The sequence below is a fragment of the Tetrao urogallus genome (assembly GCF_951394365.1).
Source record: "Tetrao urogallus genome assembly, chromosome: 1".
In the NCBI taxonomy this organism is placed as follows: domain Eukaryota; kingdom Metazoa; phylum Chordata; class Aves; order Galliformes; family Phasianidae; genus Tetrao; species Tetrao urogallus.
In genome coordinates, this window is record NC_136813.1 from 183,589,910 (window position 1) to 183,610,655 (window position 20,746).

General features: G+C 36.0%; 1 protein-coding gene across 1 annotated transcript in view; it reads right to left on the minus strand.

Moving 5' to 3' along the window:
* HGF (hepatocyte growth factor) overlaps positions 1-20,746 on the minus strand; it is a gene marked incomplete at both ends in the record, with an annotated part of 57,738 nt that overhangs the window by 21,660 nt on the left and 15,332 nt on the right. Inside the window, 5 exons of the mRNA XM_079540345.1 lie at positions 7,866-7,984; positions 12,604-12,724; positions 14,391-14,533; positions 18,986-19,100; positions 19,747-19,859. Of these exons, the coding sequence (XP_079396471.1) occupies positions 7,866-7,984; positions 12,604-12,724; positions 14,391-14,533; positions 18,986-19,100; positions 19,747-19,859 (611 nt within the window). The remainder of the gene's footprint in view (positions 1-7,865; positions 7,985-12,603; positions 12,725-14,390; positions 14,534-18,985; positions 19,101-19,746; positions 19,860-20,746) is intronic.

Genomic DNA, 20,746 nt, shown 5'->3' on the forward strand with positions numbered 1-20,746 from the left:
CCTCTATTTCCTAGAAACTTCTAGTTTTCAAATATGAGAAATGATACAAAAAATATTATGAAATATAATTCTGAAATTTAAATCCATAGTTCTCATGGCTTTGGTCCTCAGAAACAACTTCTCTCGTTCTTTCTTTTGAACCCCAGAACAAGCTGAGAAATGATCAAAAAAGGTTCAACAAACTGAGCTGGTGATTTCCACAGACACTATGGGAACAGTGTCTCTGTTCATGGGAAAAAAGGGTAAACTGGACGCACACAGAGACATGCAACAGTGTAGAGAAAAATGATTGCCTTGCTAGGCATTACAGAGGTGTTCAGCAGACCATAGTACAGTTGCCAAATTTTAAGAAATGTCCAAGTTATCTAAGACTACAGCTTAAATAGTCATCTTCGCTCATACTGGTCTTGATCTTGAGGCTAATTACTCCTGTCACACACACAGCCAAGTACAATAACTCCAAGCGTGGATACAAGGCATGCAGAGCACTGATAAATGAGTCCTGCTTCTGAGAGCACACTCACCAATTTTCTCAGGATGCAAAATGACACCAGAAATCAGTAAGACACCCCATCCGTATCCTAGAAATTCCTCTAAAGTAAGGCCCTGGAACACCGTGGGCTTTTTTCAGTCAGAAAACCATTATTTATTAAGTTGGAAGATGAATTCATGTTTGATACACAATTTCTATGCAGACAGGTACTTTGATATCACATCAGAAATACCTTTTTTTTGTTCCAGTTCAACATTCTGAACCGAGAGGAAAAGTGCTTTCAAAGGCAGATCACATACAAATCATTATCTGAAAAACTGCTATTTGTGTTTTATTGATTGTCACATTTTATTCTTGTATAAAACTACATTATGAACTGAAGAATTTATTAAATGTCAGCAGCATTTCTCCACTTTTTAACTTTGATGTAATTATTTTTAAATTCTGCAAGACCGAAATTAACCATGCAATTCAAACAGAGCTGTATTTGAACTTTGACAAGTTCACACTGACTTCTTCAGTGGAAATTCAGTAATCGGATGTATCCTTTTTCCATAAAACCTTCCTTATTTTGATATCTTAAACTAAATAACTATTCATAATGAACAGCTCATATATTCATAGATGCTTGAGTAAAGAGCCGTAATGTTATCCAGAGCTTCATGTGCAAAGCCACAGTCTTCTCAGTACTGGTTCTCACAGTAATGCCAGCATGAGAGAATCAGCAGGGGCCTTGAGTCACTCTACAGCTGAAGCAACCAGCCAGATGCAAATCCTGCACAAATGTTAGGTCAATGGATAAACTCCTACTAACTTAAAAGAAGGCAGAGATTTTGCTGGACTACTACTCTTCTGTCATGGTAATGCTATCTAAGTGTTGTTGGAAAAGATCTATTTGGAAAAGAAACGTCCCAAATGATTTTGTCAGGAAAAAAATCTACAATAGCTTACCTAGTTGCAATATTTTTCCTAGAACATAATGAAATGAAAATGTGCTCAGAGTGTAAAGTTAAAAGGTAGATTTCAAAAGAGTTCCTTAATCCAGAAACAATTCTGAAAACAATAATGCCCCCGTGACCAATAAGTTCTGCATGTCAGTGATTTTCAGGAAATAAGGTGCTCATGCTTAGTTAGGTTGCTTCCAGCCATCCCCACCTCAAGCAGTTCAATGTATTAATGTGACAGCTCCTTTCTTTCCATTTCCTTCAGTGTAATATCTCATAGTATGCAAAACATGGGAAAACAAAGAAAGGAGCAAATGCTGTACTTGTAGCTTCAGAGAAAAAGACGTTTGTTTCATTTTGTACCGTTTCACTGAGAACATAAAGGGAAGTGAAGAAATAAATTAGATTCAAGCTCAAGAATCACAGTACTGAAGAATACATTGTTATCAAGGACCTGCACAGCTACCAGTCACACCTCGAACAGACAGAGACCTCTCTGAGTTGTTCCAACGCAAACAACTAAGCTTTAAATCCATACATATACATATATATAATATACATATATTTATGAACATATATATAGTTTTTATTCATTCATAATTGTTGCCTAGATTCAGATTTTCATTGTTAAATCTCAGCAGGTTCAGGAAAGCTTTTAGATCTCACTTTCAAAGCTATGTAAGAAAAGTTTAGAAGGACTTTCCCTGAGGGAAAGACTGTATTTGGGGAAATGCACAGTAATGCAGTTGTAATGCATGCTTGAGCTCTTCTATTTACTTCTGTTTAAAGCAAAGTGGAAGGTAATGTTTTATTTATCACTAAACAACAATCTCTTCTCACTCAGTTTGTTCCATAAACATCTTTATCTTAAATAAATATTAAGCTTAAATTACATTTATTTGTATACACACTCTAATTCAAGAAATAACTCCTTAATCAGAATTTCACATTCAAATGGTCCATTCAAATGGTCCATTTAAATCTCTGTTTTTAAAATATGAGCAATCTGATACTGGTGATTCTGTGACTCCTCAAACCTGCAACTTTTTTTTTACATCCAGACTTCTCACTTTGCTGTTTTATTACTTGACCCCTCCCATCAAACCCAGCATAAAATCCAGACTGCTACTGAATTGTTTTAGAACAGCCTCCAGTCACCCATGCCTATTGCCTATAAGCAGTGACAACAAAGGCTAAATCCATGCTAAAGTCAATTGAGTTGGTTGGAAATCACAGAAGCAGCAACTAAACACTTTCCTTAACATACTAATTGCATGCAGCTCTGCATCTCTCAAATGATAGACATAAGCATTTTTCTCCTCTTCTGGGCCTCAGCATCTCTCTACCCTTTAGTTCATCTGTAGAAATGTAGCTTTTTCTTTTTTTTTTTTTTAAAGCAGCATTACTTTCACACTCCTATCTTTCCTGTAGCCTATATCATGATTCATGCCAAAGTAACAGCCATTTTCTTTATTTCTTATTTGCTGTCATTGCTTCCATTTCTTCATTTCATCCTACACTTCTTAATGCTGTTATAGTTGTTCTTTTATCCTCTCTTCTAACTAAAAATTGTCTCAAGCCAAAACCACAGACACATATGTGAGCAACTTCAAACCAATCCTGGGGTCCCTGAAGTCTTAATCCAGATCCAATTTTTGCAGCTTTAGCCATCTCTAATCCCTAATTGCTCCTGTCATCTCTTTCTCACAGCCTTGGCTGTAAGCCACCATGTTTTATGCTGCCTTCTGTGCTTGGAAATAAAGTTACAATGCCCTCCTGTCTCCTTAGTCTTAAAAACATATTTATTTTCTGAATGCTTCCTTCCAGTGACTTTTTTGCTTAAAATTTTGTATATGAGCTGTTGTCAGCATTTTGGCTATAGTGCATACTAACACTCATGACATGTAGCTAAAACCACAAACAGCATGCTGCCTTGTGGTCACTCCCCCGAAGAGAGGACACCTACGTTTTTGTACGGGGTCCAAGGGTTTGGATTTGCAGAGCACTTTTTCTAATTAGTATTTCTTGTAAAATATATAAACAGTCCTCATCATAAGAATTAAAAATCAGTGTGGGAATCCAAACCACAAAGCTATAAAGACATATAACACATGATGTTCTCTTTTTAGTGTACCGAAATTGTACACAGCCAGAGCTTCAGAAAACAGAGCAGCCACTGAAACCCAGAATGGTCTAGTGTTTTGGGCTCCCTGCTAGGAGGTGGGAAAACAGTTTTTCTATGTGCTTCAAGAATGACAAAACTCAAAACAGGGCTCTGGCGTTTTATATTCACATTTCAGTCATTGAGTTGATGATATAACTGTAATATCTGCAATAAATTCCCTTGAGTTTATAAAAGAAAGCAGTGAAAGCGCTGCATTCTGTGTAGAGGGTAAGGCCATAAACCTGTGTATCCTTTGAAAATACCAGCTACATAATGCACTTTCAAGACCATTACTTCTGTATTCTTATTTGTATACGCTGTATGGTGTGAAAATGCTGTTTTACATGTGAAATTTCCACTCATCTTAAAATAGTTTCTATTAACTTAAGGGACTTCTCCTATAGTTTGATCTTAATATAAAAGTTTAAAGAAAGAATTCGCATTTAGTGCAATCAGCACTGCCTTGAAAAGAGACAAAAATTTTCAACACATTAAAATAATTATAATGTTGGAATTTTTTTTAAAATTTAATTTTGGTGATAATGGTTTGGGGATTACTTTTTCTTTGAAACTATAGTCTAACTGTGATTGATATAGACAAAGGTAACACCACAGTAGTTTGCAGAAGATCTCCCACTCAATGAAAAGCTTAGTCCAGGCTGTAGATACTGAGAGTTACATGGACTGTAAGCTTACGTGACCAGCAAAGCCAGATGTGAATCTTCAGAACACTGACACATCGGCTCAGGAAATGCCAAAGGATAAAGGTTTATAAAAGTTGCATTTGTGAAACAGTCAGCTGTAATTTAGGAATATTTTTATTTTCATAATAAACTCACTTCTACCAGTGGAAAAGAATAGCTCTATTATGCTATGTATGACTCATGTATTATTGAATAATAGTAATAAAACAAAGTAGGAAGCTCAGTTTAATTAAAAAATAAACAATTCCTTAATGAAAGACAATTCAGCTTCAGAGCTAAACAAGATTATGTTTATAGTAGGAAAAAGCTGAACTTAAATGTTCAAATTATCAAAAAATCTATATGTGATTACCTAATTTAGTACTGTAGTTCACAGGCAAGATCTTCAACATGAGTGTGGCTTAATGGCTGCCTAACACGAAACAAGCAGTAGTGCCTTGTGAAGTTTCTTCTGTCCCTGGAGAGCCTGGTTACAGACATTACCCAAAGTGGCAAATTATCTTCACTTTTTCATGGTGGAATAATTTTACTAATTTCAACTATCTTATACTGGATTTATAATGACTTATGATAGTTAGGAATAAATTCACTTACTCCCTGACAGGGAATAAATTCAGAGTATTCATCTCAACCTTTGTATTGTAAGCACTCCTGATAAGAAGCAACTGACATCCCAAGACATTGCACCGGCCTGAGCCAAGAACTAGCAAGGAGAATACTCCGAACTATGAATGCTGGATGCACAAGAAAAAGTAAGATTTGGTTTGCTAAGAATTACAAAGTGAAAACAGAGAATCCCATATTTCCACTGTAAGTTTGACATTGTTCATACATAATGGTTCATGCCAGAGCTATTTCCTTCTGTCTCTCTCCCCAGTATAAGCTTATTGAAAAGGCTGTGGTATGAAACCTTTGCCAGCAATCTTTACCAGCAAGACTGACTTTCAGGAATCCTAGGTCCCAGAGGCCGGACTGAATGGATCTATCTTTGGTAGAAGAGGATTTGGTCAAGGAATATTTAAGCAAACTGGAATTGCAAGTGCTAAGGGAGTTGACAAATATGATTGTGAGGACACTCTTTAAATCTTTGCTCAATCGTAACAATTGCAAGAAGAGCCTGAAGAATGGAGGAAAATAAATGTCACTTGTATCTTCAGAAAGTGTAAGAAGGAAGACTCAAAGAACTATAGGCTAGTTAGCCACACCTCCATGGGAAGGTGATGGAATAGCTAATCCTGGAAAGTTCTTCTTGGAAAATAAAAGAGAAAAAATTCATCAAGAGTTGTCAGCATGGATTCATCAAGAAGTCATGTCTGACCAACCAGATAGTTTCTATAATGAAATCACAAGCCTGATGGATAAGAAGGGAGCAAGATACTGTTTTTCTGGACTTCAGTGTCAACAAACATCTGAAGGGAGGGTGCAAAGGGGATGGAGACAGGCTCTTCCCAGTGGTGCTCTGTGCCACAGAGCAGGAAATGGGCACAAACTGGAACACAAAATGTTCCATCTACACATCAAGAATCACTTCATTACTGTTCCAGTGATGAAGCACTGGCACAGGTTGTCCAGAGAGGCTGCAGATTGTTCTCTTAAGCTGTCTTCAGAAGCCACCTGGATGTGGTGCTGGGCACTCTGCTCGGGGTGTCCCTACTTGAGCCAGGAGTTGTGCCAGATGTACACAACAGTTCCTGCCAACCTCAGTCACATCATGATTTTGTGATATACATATATGTATCCAACATTAAGGGAGAAAAAAAAACAGTAATAAATTATGAAAACATACTTTTTTAGGGTCCATTACTGCCTTTATTTTGTCTAGATTGGAGATATCCTAGTAGCTGTTTGTCTTGTTTTAAGAAAAAAAAAAATACAGAAAACTTTGAGAATTAAAGACAGAAAATCAATGAAAATTACTCCTTTAATGATTTTTATTTTTGTTCCGTTTTTGAATTATCATGTAAATTCAGTTCTAGGTGTAATAATTTTCTTTTTTTATAGAATCTAGTCTTCTATCCTCCACCTAGGAGATCTAAATTAATTTTACAATGATATATGTCCTCTGAAGTGACATTTAGAGCTCGATGAGCTAGATGAAAAGCAGAAAGTCTGTTCTTTAAGACTTTTTTTTTAACACTTAATTTTGGTCAAAATCAAGCAGAACAACAAGGGAATTTGTAATTTCCCAAACTTTGCAGACCTCAGAGAAACTGACTCTCTCATCAGCTAACAGGACACTGAGATTTTCACCTAGAAGCTACACCTTGACTCTACAGAAAATCCAAAAAGACTGTTTTCCTTTCCAGCCTGTGTTCCTTGCAGCTCAGCCACAAGGCTGAGCACATGAAGTAGTAGGGATTCTGATACTTATGTCTTGTTTTCAGACTGCCTCAACTCCCAAAATGTTTTCAACACAGTATTTTGGGTAATCAAATAAAGAAAACTGTTTCGAGTACTGTTAGATGGTCTTTAATATTATGCTTACATACTGATTAGTTTGTAGGATGGTAGTTCTAGAAGAGCAAAATTTGTATCCCAGAACTGGCAATGAAAAGTATAGAAAACAAGAGAGGAGATTATCACCTGTACGTTTCATTTGTTGCACAAGTTACACTCTGCAAATGAAGTAAGGATGCAAATCTTGATTTCCTAATAAAAATTTGTCACTACAAAACAAAATTTTAGCAGCTGCCTCTGCCCCAACATTCCCATAAGGCTCTAGAAAAATTACCACAATTTTAAGAGTAGTCCAATAATTTTACCTTCCTCATTGTCCCTGTATTTCTCAATTAAGACTACCTAATTATCAGTAGAATAGAGCTGGCAGAGCACAAAAATCAGCAGAATCTGGGCTCTGACCACAGCATGAACTCCACAGAGATAAAATCTTGACAAATTTTGGGCTAAAGCATCTCAGAGTAGACATCTAACTTTTACATATCTTAATATCACTTAGTATCACTTTAATCCTCTGTATGTAAAGTGAAAATAACAAAAGCAGCCATCTCACAGTTACAGTATGAAAATAAATCAATTGCCTATGGGCCATTGATATTGAAAGGATGGACATCACAGAGAAACACATGAGTAAATTAATAATTCTAACTTCAGCACAAGGTTGAATAGCATGCAGGAACCAAGATCTAGAACCACACAATATATAAAACAAAGATATGTTGATAGAGCAGGGAAGGAGGTCTGCTCCAAAGTATTATGCATGATTCTACACCAAAATTGAAATGCAGAGACCCAACATGGCCAAACTATTATTGCTCATGACATCTTCATGCTTAAATTGCCTGATTTTATTAGTTCTTGATTTTTCTACATTTCTAAACACTTTTCTATGTATAAGATATGCACATATACATATTCAAGTGCTAAGTATCTCACATCTCTTTTATTTCTTATCCAAAATAAATATAATGTCATTGTAGGAACTTCTCTTTGAAAACCATCACCAAAGTGCAATTAATATAGCTATGGTCCTATATTGCTTGAACGGTCTGTGTCCAAATTTTGAAAGGGAAAAGGAAGTAATAAATTCTGCTTGAACTTACCACAGGTTTTAATCGCACAGAACTCCCAGGGGGTGTTAGGGTCAAGAGTGTAGCACCATGGTCTCAGCTTGCCATCAGGATTGCGGCAGTAATTATCATCAAAGCCCTTGTCAGGATATCTGCAAACCACAACACGAAAAGTGTCAGGCAAGCCTTCCTGGCAGTAGTACACAGGTTTGTACAAGGTACATAAAGGACTGGCTTTAGCAGAGGAAAATAAGAGCCGGTTCCTATTAACCTCCAGTCTGATCCTGTGAGATGGATGCAAATAGTCTTTAACACTATTAGTAAGTTAATAACATAAAATCTCTTTCTAAGTGTGCAGCAAAATCAGGCCTCCACAGAGGGGCTTCCCTGCTGAGCTAATGCACAGGCCACCGGATGGGGTAACTCTGCTAATTGCTAAACTCTTGCTCTTTGTCTGTCAATCGATGACCAGACTCTAAAGCCACTCATTTTTTTGAAACAGCCCAATTAAGTGTGGATTATATAAACACTGCCTGGCAGACCGGACTCATTAAGAAAGCAGGTTCTTCAGTGCAACAGCCCTGGGTTCAGACTGGAATCTATTTTGAATAGCTCTGTTACTAATGATAGCTCCATTTTTGTAACAGAGCTTGTTCTAGGTCATGCCCTTATTTTGAGCATTGGGAGAAAAAAGGAGAAAAATAAGGAATTAACTTCCGTCTCAGTTTATCTCATTAAGATTTGAAACCATTCTGCCATTTAACTATTTCCATGTTCCTACTGCCATCATTGAACTGTCAGGAAGAGATTCGAGATAAGGAGGTTCTTTTTGTATGCTTTGTATAAAAGTACTATACAGACATCCTATAAACTTAAGGAGATTAATGCGTACTTTTTTTTCTCCCGTATATACAAATTGTCTTGGTTTTCCAGTTTTAAGGAAACATGTTTGTAAAAGAAACAAAAAGTAGATTTGCCCCTGAGGGAAACATGAAAAGATTGTAAGCGAACAAAGAACTTAACTACCTGGGAACCTGAACCCATTTACAACTGCAAGCAGATGTGTTTCACACAAGCATTGGAAGATATGATTTACAAGCATATGTTTTTGCTAAGATGTTTTTTCTATCAAACAATTATCCTAATATCAACTCATACATTTGCAACATGATCTCCCATTCTTTTGGTTAAAACAGTCTCCTTCATGTATGCAAGGGATGGGAACAGGATTCAAATAGAATTAAAAAAAAAAAGAAAAGAGAAACCTCACAAAAATGAAAAGTGAAGGGATTTTAGAATATGTTCATTTCAGACCTAGCAGCAGCACTTCCTTTTCTCCTAGGTAAAAGAATTTGCAAAGGAAAAGACATGCATCTAAGGATTTCAGAAGCAAAATGTGTAACTACAGCTATTGGACACCTGCTACATGCAGGGATGAATTTCCATGTCGGTATTGTATGTTCTCTGTAACATAAACAGTCCACAGAACCAGAGCAAGTCCAGGAATGGCAAGGTCTCTGCAGTCATAGCTCCCTAAAGCCATTCAGAACAACAGGGTACATACAGAATCTACTTTCTAGAAGACAAATATCATTCCTAGTATTGTATAGTATGTCAAAAATGTTATTTACTATTCTGAACTTAAGTATAGATGTAATAATTCTTCAAGGATAAATCTTTGACAATTTTTGTCAGACGGTGATGTAAAGATCTTTCAATCTACATGTCTATGTGTCTTATCTATGTGAACAGCAACTTCCCAGTCTGCTTCTCCTCTCAACATTCTCAGGCCTGCCTTTGCCTAATATAAGATATAAGATAAACAATGAGGCTTCAAACTATTCCACTCAATTCCACAGTGAAGAATTCCCTGAGATCTTGTCCATTTGCTCTGCAGATTCTCCTATCCCACAAAATGCTTGGGTACAGATCTCTTACTTGGATCCAATTAAGAGTCCAAGGTTTCCAAAATCTTTCGAACACTTGAAACATCAGTGTCTGTAGTTTACTGCTCAAACTGAAATGAAGCATGAAGATACACATCTGGTGTCAAAATCGAGACTTTTTCTCAGTTTCTCAGAAAAAAAAGAAAAAAAGGATGTTAGATGAAGATGTGCTTATTCTATATAGCAGATGCCAGTGTCTAGCTCTGCTGTTACTAAAGTAAAACTGAGTGTCTGAAACTCTTACTTTATCAAAATTTCTTTTCACTTAACTCTTTGTCACCTTGTAAGACATGCAGAACTAAAAAATTGATTATTTTATAATGCAAATTTTTATGCCGGGGTACAAATTAGAATATTTTAACAAAAGAATATCTACAATTATTAAACTCCTATATTACACATAAATCCTACTTTTCTGCAATAATAGTATTTATTTCCACAACATAATTGCTTTGTAGAAGAATGAGTATTATAAGAAGAAATGCTGCTTCTCAATGCCCTTCAATGTCTCTCTAAGCTATTATCCTCAGTGATCTTTCTTTCATACTGAGGCATAAACCTCCCTCAGATGAGGGACCTGGAGCTACAGAAGACAATTCTGCATCCACTGAAGGTTAAAACTGGGTCATCCCTGACTTGTTTCAGGGTATTCCTACTGCTAGCTTCAATCACTTCTAACAGATATTATCAGTTTTCTTCTGTTCTCTAAACTCTGACAGGAAAAATTCTAGAACAATTCACTTAGATGAAAGAAAAGGGTGTGTATTCATTATTTTAATTAAATTAATTTAATTGTATGCCTCTCTAGAGATTGCTATATCATTTGCTCCAAACTTCCTCCCTTATTTTAAAAGCTACCATTATCCAAGTGTAATTGGCACTACCTTTAGTACCATTTCCTAAAGTTAATTAACACCAGTGTACTAGAAATGTCCTGGATGCTATTTATTACAGTTGTGAAAGCACTGATAGATGTTTCAGTTAACATGTATTGGTTTTTATTTAAAAGAATAATAATAAAACTACAGCTTGAAAATAATCAAGAACATGTTTACTATAGGAATTATAATTAGGAAGGTGATCATGACTGAGACTGCAGCTAGTCTGAAAAGTTAGTGAACAAAACAAAATCTGTGGAAAAAGAAAAAAATCCTTCAGGCAGTGAAGTTATTATTTTTTGTACCCAGAAGTTCTATAGATGTTTTGTTCCCAAGGAACAAAATTCCTTTTGTGACTTATTCTAGGGTATAAAGCACGTGCATGGCAAAACTCAGAAACAGATTATCTTCAGTCCCATACTGCTAATACAAAATATTAATTTAGCAGAAGTACAGGAGACTCTGCTAATTATTCATACAACTGATCATTTTAGCCAAGAGGAAAAAGAGTTTATGTCTCAGAAACTCCAGAACTGTAGGTCCTTAATGTTTTGCTGAAAAATAAGACTTTCTGTGATCTACATTACTGTATTTCTGAGCATAAAAATCAGAATAAATGTAGTGGAACACTTCAGAATATATGAAAATATATCTTTTTTTCTATATGAAGATTTCTGTCAGTGGAAGGGAATTTTTCTTGATATTCCTAAAACATAAATCCATGTTGAAAGATGAACAGCTTTTTCAGGTAAAACACATGCAGTAGGCAAATACTTTGGTCAAATAAGATGGATCATAGAATCATCAGAATTTTTGGAGTTAGAAGGGTCCCTAAAAAGTCATATAGTCCACCTCTCCTGCAACACCTCCAGATAGATCATTTTGCTCAGAGCCACCTGAATGCCTCCAAGAATGGGGCATCCACCACCTCTCTGGGTCCCATTCCTCACCACCCTTACTGTAAAAAACTTCTTCCTTATATCCAAACTGAATCTCCCTTCTTTTAGTCTGAAACCCTTTCCCCTTGTCCTATCACTACAGAACCTGCTAGAGTCTGTCTCTTTCTTTCCTACAGCTCCCCTTTAGATGCTGAAAGGACATTCAGTTCTCCCCAGGGCCTTCCCTTCTACAGGCTGAACAGCTCCAGCTGTCTCTGTCCTCAAAGAATAGGTGTTCCATCTCTTGGATCATTTTTGTGGCCCTCCTCTGGATGCGCTCCAACAGGTCCACACCTCTCACGTACTGCCAACTCCAGAGATGGATGCATTACTCTGGGTGAGGTCTTACCAGAACAGAGTAGAAGGGCAGGATCACTTATTTTGCTCTGCTTACCACACTTCTTTTGATGCAGCCCAGGATGGAGAGGGCATATTGCTGGCTTATGTTCAGCTTCCTATTCTCCAATGCCCCCAAGTCCTTTTTGGCAGATACTTGAACTTGATTAGAACAGCTTTAAAAACATTCTATATTTCAAGGTATTGATCTTTGGGTAATGTTGCAAGTTTATATTCACAAAGAATGTTAACAACTCTTGTATTAAAAAGAAAAAAAAAATCAAACTTATTTACTCCATAATATTTTAAGTTATTTTAAGCTGAGTGAAGCTGCATAATGATATATCCAGAAACATTCACAGGTGAATTTTTTTACTGATGATGAAGCAAGGGAGGAAATTTTCATGAACTAATGTGACACATATAAGCCACTGCACTGTACAGAATTGGGATGTAGTCACTGCTGCACAAAACAGTCACTAGTCTTCATCCTGCATCTCCATCATGACTGCAACAAACCTGCACACACCATGGGCAGATCTCCAAACAACTAAAACTGTCCAACTCCATTAATTTCAGCAAGCTAATACTTCTTTTCCCAGCTAGTTCCAGAATTTGTATAATTTTCAAATGAAAACCACAGAGATTTGCATGGCAGTGAGGAGGATGTTACCTCTCTGGACGAAATTTGTGTTTGTGTGGTCTCTGAAGGTCCCAGCGCTGACACTCCTTGCCTGACTCAGTATGATCCATTGGCCCTCTGTAACTCTCTCCATTGCAGGTCATGCATTCAACTAGAAACAAAAAATATAGTTTTCTAGTCATTTATTATGCTGGTGAATTACAGCATAAATATATATATATATATCCCTGCTGTTATAAATTGAAACCAACTTAGAGAGGTATAAAAGTTGATATCTTTTAAGTCAGGGCTGGCTCCTTGGAATGGGAAATTTCATTCGGAATTGAATTGCATCTCTTTCTCAGATCTAATCCAGATGCCTGAATTTGGTACCACTTTATAGGACTCTCACAGTTTGGAAGAAGGTAGATGTGAGCTGCTATTTGTGTTCCTAGTTGCTTTTTAATCTTACCTATTACAGAGATTTGTTTGAATTCTGATTTTAGTCTGTAATGAAAGTGTTATGATTACTGACAGGGAGAGACACAGCTAAGGAAAGAGCATTATTTGGAGGTGATATTTTCTATTGAAGTAGTATTCATAATCCTAAATCACTCTAAGTCATACAGCTCTGTAGAATAGCAGCACTAGTTTAGGTGCAGAATAATGCCTGAATTACAAATTTCAGGAGGTACAGTCTTTAAACTCATACCACTTTCAGCTATGTATAATATTGTTTCTCTTCAATACTAATTCTTTCTGGTAACTTAAGCAATTATACATTTTCAGTCGTGGTTTAGGAAAGCGGGAAGATGGAGGGAGAGTGGGTAAAAGCTATAAAAAGGATTTGAAATTGCAATTAAACAAAATATGATGCATAATTTGGAATGAAAATCTTAAAATACAACAAATTCATCCTAATCAACTGTAGACACATTTCTCAAGTGCCCCCTAATTAGACTAATTGTAATTAAGGAGCTCTTAGTAAATAATAGTTTATGCAACTATATATCTCATTCTTCAGTCAAAACATTCACTGCCAAAGTTTTGGTCCTGCAGTGAGCTCCAGGTCTTAACCCATTTGGAACTCCCTTAAATTGATCATTAAATGTCAGCCCTTCATAGGTTTTCAAACTACTTATAAATCATTCTCTTCCTCTCTCCATTCCCTTTTATTCCCCCTGCACTGTGCATCTATTGCACATAACATATTAGCAGGAAAATTGAAGGCATCCTATCCTGAGAATTTAAATGACTTGATTGACTAGAAGTGACTTGACTGATTAGCAAGATGTAAGAGCTTGGTTTGGAAGTTAACAGAACATAAAAGTCAGATGTGATGAGGCACATCAATTCAATTTCAGATTCTGAGACTTGAAAGTGAATTGTGACTGGCTTTCCTAAATGTTTTCCTAATTTATGTAATTCAGTTGAAAAGCAAAACATGTTTTTACTTTAAGGATTTGTCATGTAATTCACTACTTACATATTTTCATCAAAAAGACGAAAAGTTGATTTTACAGCAGATAAATCAGAAGTTGTAGTGAAATTGTTAATGGATTCACTCTATTGGACAACGAAATAAGAGATATGTTTATGCAATCAGCACAACTGCATTGTTCTAAATTCTCTATGACCTGAGTAAGAGCTAGTGATCCTGAAAGCTTATTCAAGATCTTTTCCTCAAACTAGTTTTCGTGCAGCAGCATTCATTCTAGCTAAGAAGTCGCCTTTCCTTACTGCAAAGTCCATAGGTGAGTATCAGAGAAGCTAATGGAAGTTCTGTGTACCTGCTCTATGTACAAAAAAGATACATTTTCGCATGAGCCCTCCCTTACCTTCAGAGCAGAGGGGGATGTCGCAGACTTCATGGCGCATCTCTGGGCTGGTGGTGAAACACCATGGCCCTCCCTCTTCCCCTCGGGGGTTTCGGCAGTAGTTTTCCCGCAGGTCTTTACCCCGATAGCTCGAAGGCAAAAAGCTAGTTTTAAAATGACAATCATTACAGCATCAGAGCATGCAAATTTCAGTGTTAATCATACTATTTTTATAAACAGTTAGAAACAATCACATTTCTGCTTCCTTCTCCCTCCAACCTGCCTACACAAATGCACACATCCAAATATCTATCTGTCCATACACAAACGCACATCTTCAGTCAGTATTACTCAACCAATGGCCTATGTCTGGGACAATTCTTCTAGTCTGTAGCTTGCCCTAGCAAGTTTTATTCCTATTCCTCAGGCATCTTGAGCCATTTATTTGGCTCTAGAAGAAGGATAAGGAGGGTAATTTTATTACAAGAATGGAAGTAAGATCCATTGGCATGTAAGACCTGCTGTTCAGGTACTCTGTGCGCACATGCAGCAGGCTCAGCGCAGCTTGATGCACACCTACACCATAAAGACCACAGAGAAGTCCCATACCTGGTCAGGCAGTACCTAGAATTGAGCACCAAGTGAACATGGCTGAGCAGTGAGTGCATCACACCATTCCAAGATGCTTTCATTAACTGAAACCACGCCTGCTTTTTGTTCCAGTACCAGAAAATGCCCCAAATCCCTCTTTCAATGTCTTGCCTCATGTTTTGACACAAGTCCCACTGACATCACCATAGGATCTGCTAAATAAAGACCCACTTGTCAGTGGGTCAAACTGGGTCATTTAAGAGCTACCTCACTAACAAAAACTTTTCTCACTCTTTCTTTGTGTTTTCTTCTTTTGGTGTAAAGGCCTATTACATAACAATAGCATTATTCCATTACATTAGAAGTTTTCAGGGCAACCTTAAGCACTTTGGTTTATTGAAGGGGGTGAATAGAAATTTATGCTGATACTGTATTTTTGTCCTGACAGATATTTTCAGTATGACACCTTCTTATTATTGCCCAGTCCAACAAATATGAACTCTCCAGGGTCAAGGTTTTGTCTTCTTGACTGTCTGTAACATTATGTGATCAAGACACACAAAAAAGCTAACTCCATGGTAAGGAGCCCAACCTAAGAGCTCATCACTGCACAGTCTGCACACTGCAGACAAACCCAGTGCTCCTTCACTGACAGATTCATTGCAGTGTTGCTTAAACACCAGCTAAATTCTATAGTTTAAAAAACCAACCACCATATTCAATTCAGAATTACACTTAATTGCATGAACATTTCTTTTTTTCATTTTTTTTTCTTTTGGTTAATTGAAAAGTTGTGAAAAATAAATTCTGGATCAGAAAAAAACTTGTAATTTAGCTTAATAGTTAATAGTTTAATTTCTGTGATTTCTAACATTTATTCCACTTTTTCTTCAATACATTTAAAATGGGAGCATTACAAATAAAGTACACTTTTTATATTGAAAATGCCCTTTTTAATGAAGTTTTTTTTTTTTATTTTTTGGCTTCTTTTATATTATTTTTATTCACTAAGGGAATTCAAGAGTATCTATATTTTTGAAGAAAGAAATGCTTTAAAATTTAATCTAACTTACTCTGAATAAATGCAGGTACTTGAGCTCAGGAATCTGAGCAGAGCACGGGGGACAGCCTTTATACACAAACACTGATTTAGTTTATATACAAAAGCAAATGAGAAATATATTGTCTGTTGTCCCTGGCAAATGCCATGTTATGAATGAATAAGAAAATATATAAAAGCAGACATTTTAATCATGTTTTATTCTAGTTAATGTAATCTTTGAATTAACTGAGGTGGAAAATACCTCTGTTAAAGACACTGTGGTTCTAGCCTAGGCAATGGGGAAGTAGTACTTAAAAGTGCTTTTATCATTTTTGCTGCTGGAAGAGAATGATTTCTCTGTCCTAACTGCTACTTATTAAACTGTTGCTTCTATTTTCCCTCTGTAGTCTTGCAACTCTCAAAAAACTTTAATTAAGGACAATCCTGAACAACTTTTTGATGGTGTGTTACAACCTGTGTAGGTTTTCATGTGATATGTCAATGTAGGTTAGAAAAAAAAAAATTAATCTTGCTTCTGGAAAAGTTTTCAGCTTAAAAAATGATGAACATAAGAAAATACTGGCATCTCAAATTATGTCAGATCTACTGTTAAAACATAAAAAAAATTGTGAAAGGATAGCATTAAAAAGTCAGAATGGGTCACATTGACAACTGGCTTCAACAGGTATGGAAGCAATATTCTTGAAAAAGGAAAAGATGAAACATTAAGCGCTCACCCAGAATTATACAATGGAGCCACTCTTAAATTTGTATATTGGTGAAGTTCAACTGCATTAGCCAAGGAAAAAGAAAACAGAGCCAGAAGATGAGGCCAACAAGAGTAATAGTAAAAGCAGATTCAACCACAACTAAAGTAGCTGGAAACTAGCAAAAAGTCTGTGAAGTACTGGTCCAGTCTCAGACCTTTTCTCTTTGACTCGTTTTATATTGGGTTTAGCCAATTTTATAATGGATTTAGCCATTTAGGTGATAAATGCTTAAGAAACAAAAAAAATTGAGAGAGAGTTTTGTAATCTGTGCTAGGATAGGAACTAAAATAATCTGATCCTGATTTCAATGAGGAGTCTTTGGGTGTTACTGGAACAAAAAATAATTAAACGCATTATTAGTTAAACTTAAACACAAGTTTAAAGTTTGAAGCTATTTCAAATTTTGCAGGAAAGATCAAGAAAAAAAATCAGTAAATTATATTTCTTCCTTGAATATGAAAAAAAGAAAAAGATTTATTTTCTAACTGGCAGTTTGTGATAATCAGTTGTTGAGAAAAACTGACCTAAAAATCTAAGCCTTTCATAATAATAAGTTCCAAACACACCACTACTGTCAGCTTCTTCCCATCTCCCTCATGTCTCTGATGATGAAATCATATTTTCTGATGTTGAAAAACAAAATTAGCAAGCAGCCACCTCATTTATCCAGTGACCTTTTAAAAATTAAACTTATTGCACAAGAGAGGAGAAAAGTCATTCTCATAAAATTCATCACAGAAGAGTGGCTCTCCAATTCTACTATATAGAGTCATGTTTGCTATGTATTAAAACGTAATTTGGTGACATATTTCTTTATTTTATTACATAGTCACAAGTATATTATATAAAATTAATGCTTATCCCTGCTTATTCCATGATTACTGAGAATTGTTTCACTTCTAAAAGATGAATATTGTGTGTACCTCAAAGTGTTGAGTCTCGAGAGGTCATTGCCGTGTGGGCTGATGGCATTTATCATATGTTCACAATTAAGCATGGTCTGGTCCAACACTGAAAATCAGACACATTACCATCTATATTGTAAGCAATCAAGTCCAGTCAAGTTCAAGCCTGAGGCTCAGCTCTGTGACACATTATAAGAGGAGAGATCCCAAGTATCCTTCGCCTTTTAAAGTTGTTCCAAGTTCTCGTCTTGCACTCTAGATAGATTTGGTCAGGACAGGACTGAGCAGCACACAGCCCAGTTCCTCATTAGCAGTCTCCAGCTTGGCTCTTGCTAAGCAAAGTGCTGATGTTGGAAGAAGAGATCAAAAGTCAGCAATGTGAATGGGAAACTATTGGGTGAGAGAAAACTTTTTTTTTTTGCCTCTGAAGGGTTTATCATCTAAATGGTTGTAACCCAAATGAAAAGAGTCAAACAGAAACGGTCAAAGAGTATACAAGTGCCTCAGTTTGGGTTTTTTTTGCTAGTTTCCAGCAATTTTTGCTGTGGTTCCATCTGCTTTTATCATTACTCTTGCTGGCATCCGTTTTTTTGTTTTCTTCTCTTTTCTTTACCTAATGTAGTTGGAATGGGGCTATTCTCAGAATGTAAAATCTGTAGTCAGTTCCTCACTATACCAGATCTTAAACTCAAAAGTTTGACTGATCAGTCTTTAGTTACTGCTTGTGCGATATGAAGGAAAGGATTTAAATCATCTGCTCAGTGTTTTCATGTATTTATTGCCTGGTCTAAGTGCTTTATGGAGTTTAATATATTCTGCAAATAGAACAGAATAAATAGTAACTATGCAAAATGTGGTAACAATAATTATATACTGATCAAATAGGTGGGCTGATATTCTTACCATCCTTCATTTCCTATGATGTATTTTTTTAAATGACCCATTTCCTAGGAGTCCATTGAAAACAGTGATAAACTTCCAGACTCTGGGCTGAAGTAAAGCAGCTGTTTTGCTACTGCCAGAAGCTAAGAGATCAAAAGGAAATAAACAGCTGAAAAATCCAATGCAGGAGAGGAGGGGATCCAGACATACAGGCTGGTATTGGAGGGAACTCTTTGGAGAAAGTTTAAGAAGGTTTTTTTTTTCTGGAACCTGGAGAATGGCATCTCTCGGGGAAGACTACTCCTAAGAGATTTTGTTGTTTAAGGTCAGTGTTCTCATAAATTCTTTGTCTGCTAATAAGTCAAGCTTTGCTTTGTGGAATCTGTCAGAGCACTACTCCCACTGTCTCTGCTCCTGAACTCTTACCTGTGCTCATGGGGGATCATTGAATTCCAGGCCTGACACTGAATACCACTTTTGGTAATAGATATTGTTCCTTTGTACTCAGCTCCTTTTCCAATTATACAGTTTCTGATGTAGTCTATTGAAAGCAAAGGAAACAAAATTAGGACTTTCATTAAACACTTTACCAGTGTCTCTAAAAATAGAGTTCTTCATCATCTTTCACATAAAAAGAATACATTTTTAATACATGTTAGAGGCATCATTATTCAAAACATACTTTTGTTGTCCATATACATTCTTGTCTCTTTTATTATTTTAAAAAATTTGTGAACACTATCTTGACAAAGGATGTTACTGAAAATATTACCAAAGTGTCTGACTGACAAAAATCCATAACTTGGGACTTAACATCTCCACTCATTAATTAGGAAAATAAAAGCAATAACAATTTAATAGCAATTCAATAATTTTAAGTCATACAACTGGGATTCTAAGTAGAAAGATGATGTAGACTACTACATGGAATATCAGGCAAATACGTAGGTTGGAAAACAGCATGAACAAGTATGCAAACATCACCACCCTTGCATAACAGAAAAAAAAAAAAAAAAGAAAGAAATGAGGAAAAAAAAGTTATTTGCAAGCAAAGCTGTAAGATGTTCAGAATGCATATAAGCACCTTATGCCCAGAGTACATCTACAGCCAAAAAGTCACTGACTGACCTCAGCTTTTATCCCCCACCCTTAGTTGGAAAAATAAAATAAAAAAATAAGTCAGTTACCCTTCTTTTCAAACAGATCAAACGCATGGTCTTGCTTCTTTCTCACACCATTTGTCAAGCTGTTGAAGGATAACCAATGGCACCGTTTTGTAACTCTGTCATAAGCAAAGGCCCTGCAAAGAAAATCTGGATGAGAAAAAAATCTCTGTGTGGTTTATAATAATGACACATGGCTTGCCAAGGAGCATGCAATGACTGCAATGACATCAGATTTATTTTTACTGGGAAAGTCAGAGAAACAGCCCAAATTACTATTTAAACCCACAACTGTGTTGACAAGAACAAAGAAACAAAGAAATTAAATTGATGTGGCCATTACATTAAATACTAGCTTGGTTGTTCACACTAATCTAAGAGTTCCCTTGTTGTTAAGATCTTTGTTTTTAAAGTGAGATAAATGTGACTGAGACAGCATTTGTGTCCCTAGTTGCATTGCTTTCTGGGAAGGAAAAATAAATAAATAAATAAATAAATAAATAAATAAATAAAAGGAAGATTAAAACATCTTTGGTTTTCTTAAAATATGCCTGTGAAAGAGTTAACTATCTCACACTAATAGCACATTAATAGCATGAGGAAAATTCAAGCACAAGATCTCTTTCTTGCCCAGAACAACAGAGCTATTTGAAAACAAGATTATTTTTTATTTTTATAAATAATCTGAACTGTGATAGTGTACCAAACTTTGTCCTTGCTTTGCTTCATTTTTTTTCTCTTATTTTTAACTATCTTCAAGGATAGAGTACAAAGTGTGCTGAATTGAGCAGAACTGGGGGTCAGGGAGGAGGGGCAAAAAAAAACAAAAACAAAAAAATCCTGAACAATAATCAGAGCAGTAAGACCACTTTTTGCCAATATTATTTTTTATTTTTTATCAATATAAAGAGTTTTTCTCTCAACAGTATTTTGAAAGGTGTTTTCTTAACTGTAGGCAAAATATTTTAAAGGCTTATAGAGGATTATCTGGAGGAGGAAACATTTATTTCAATTAACAATCAAA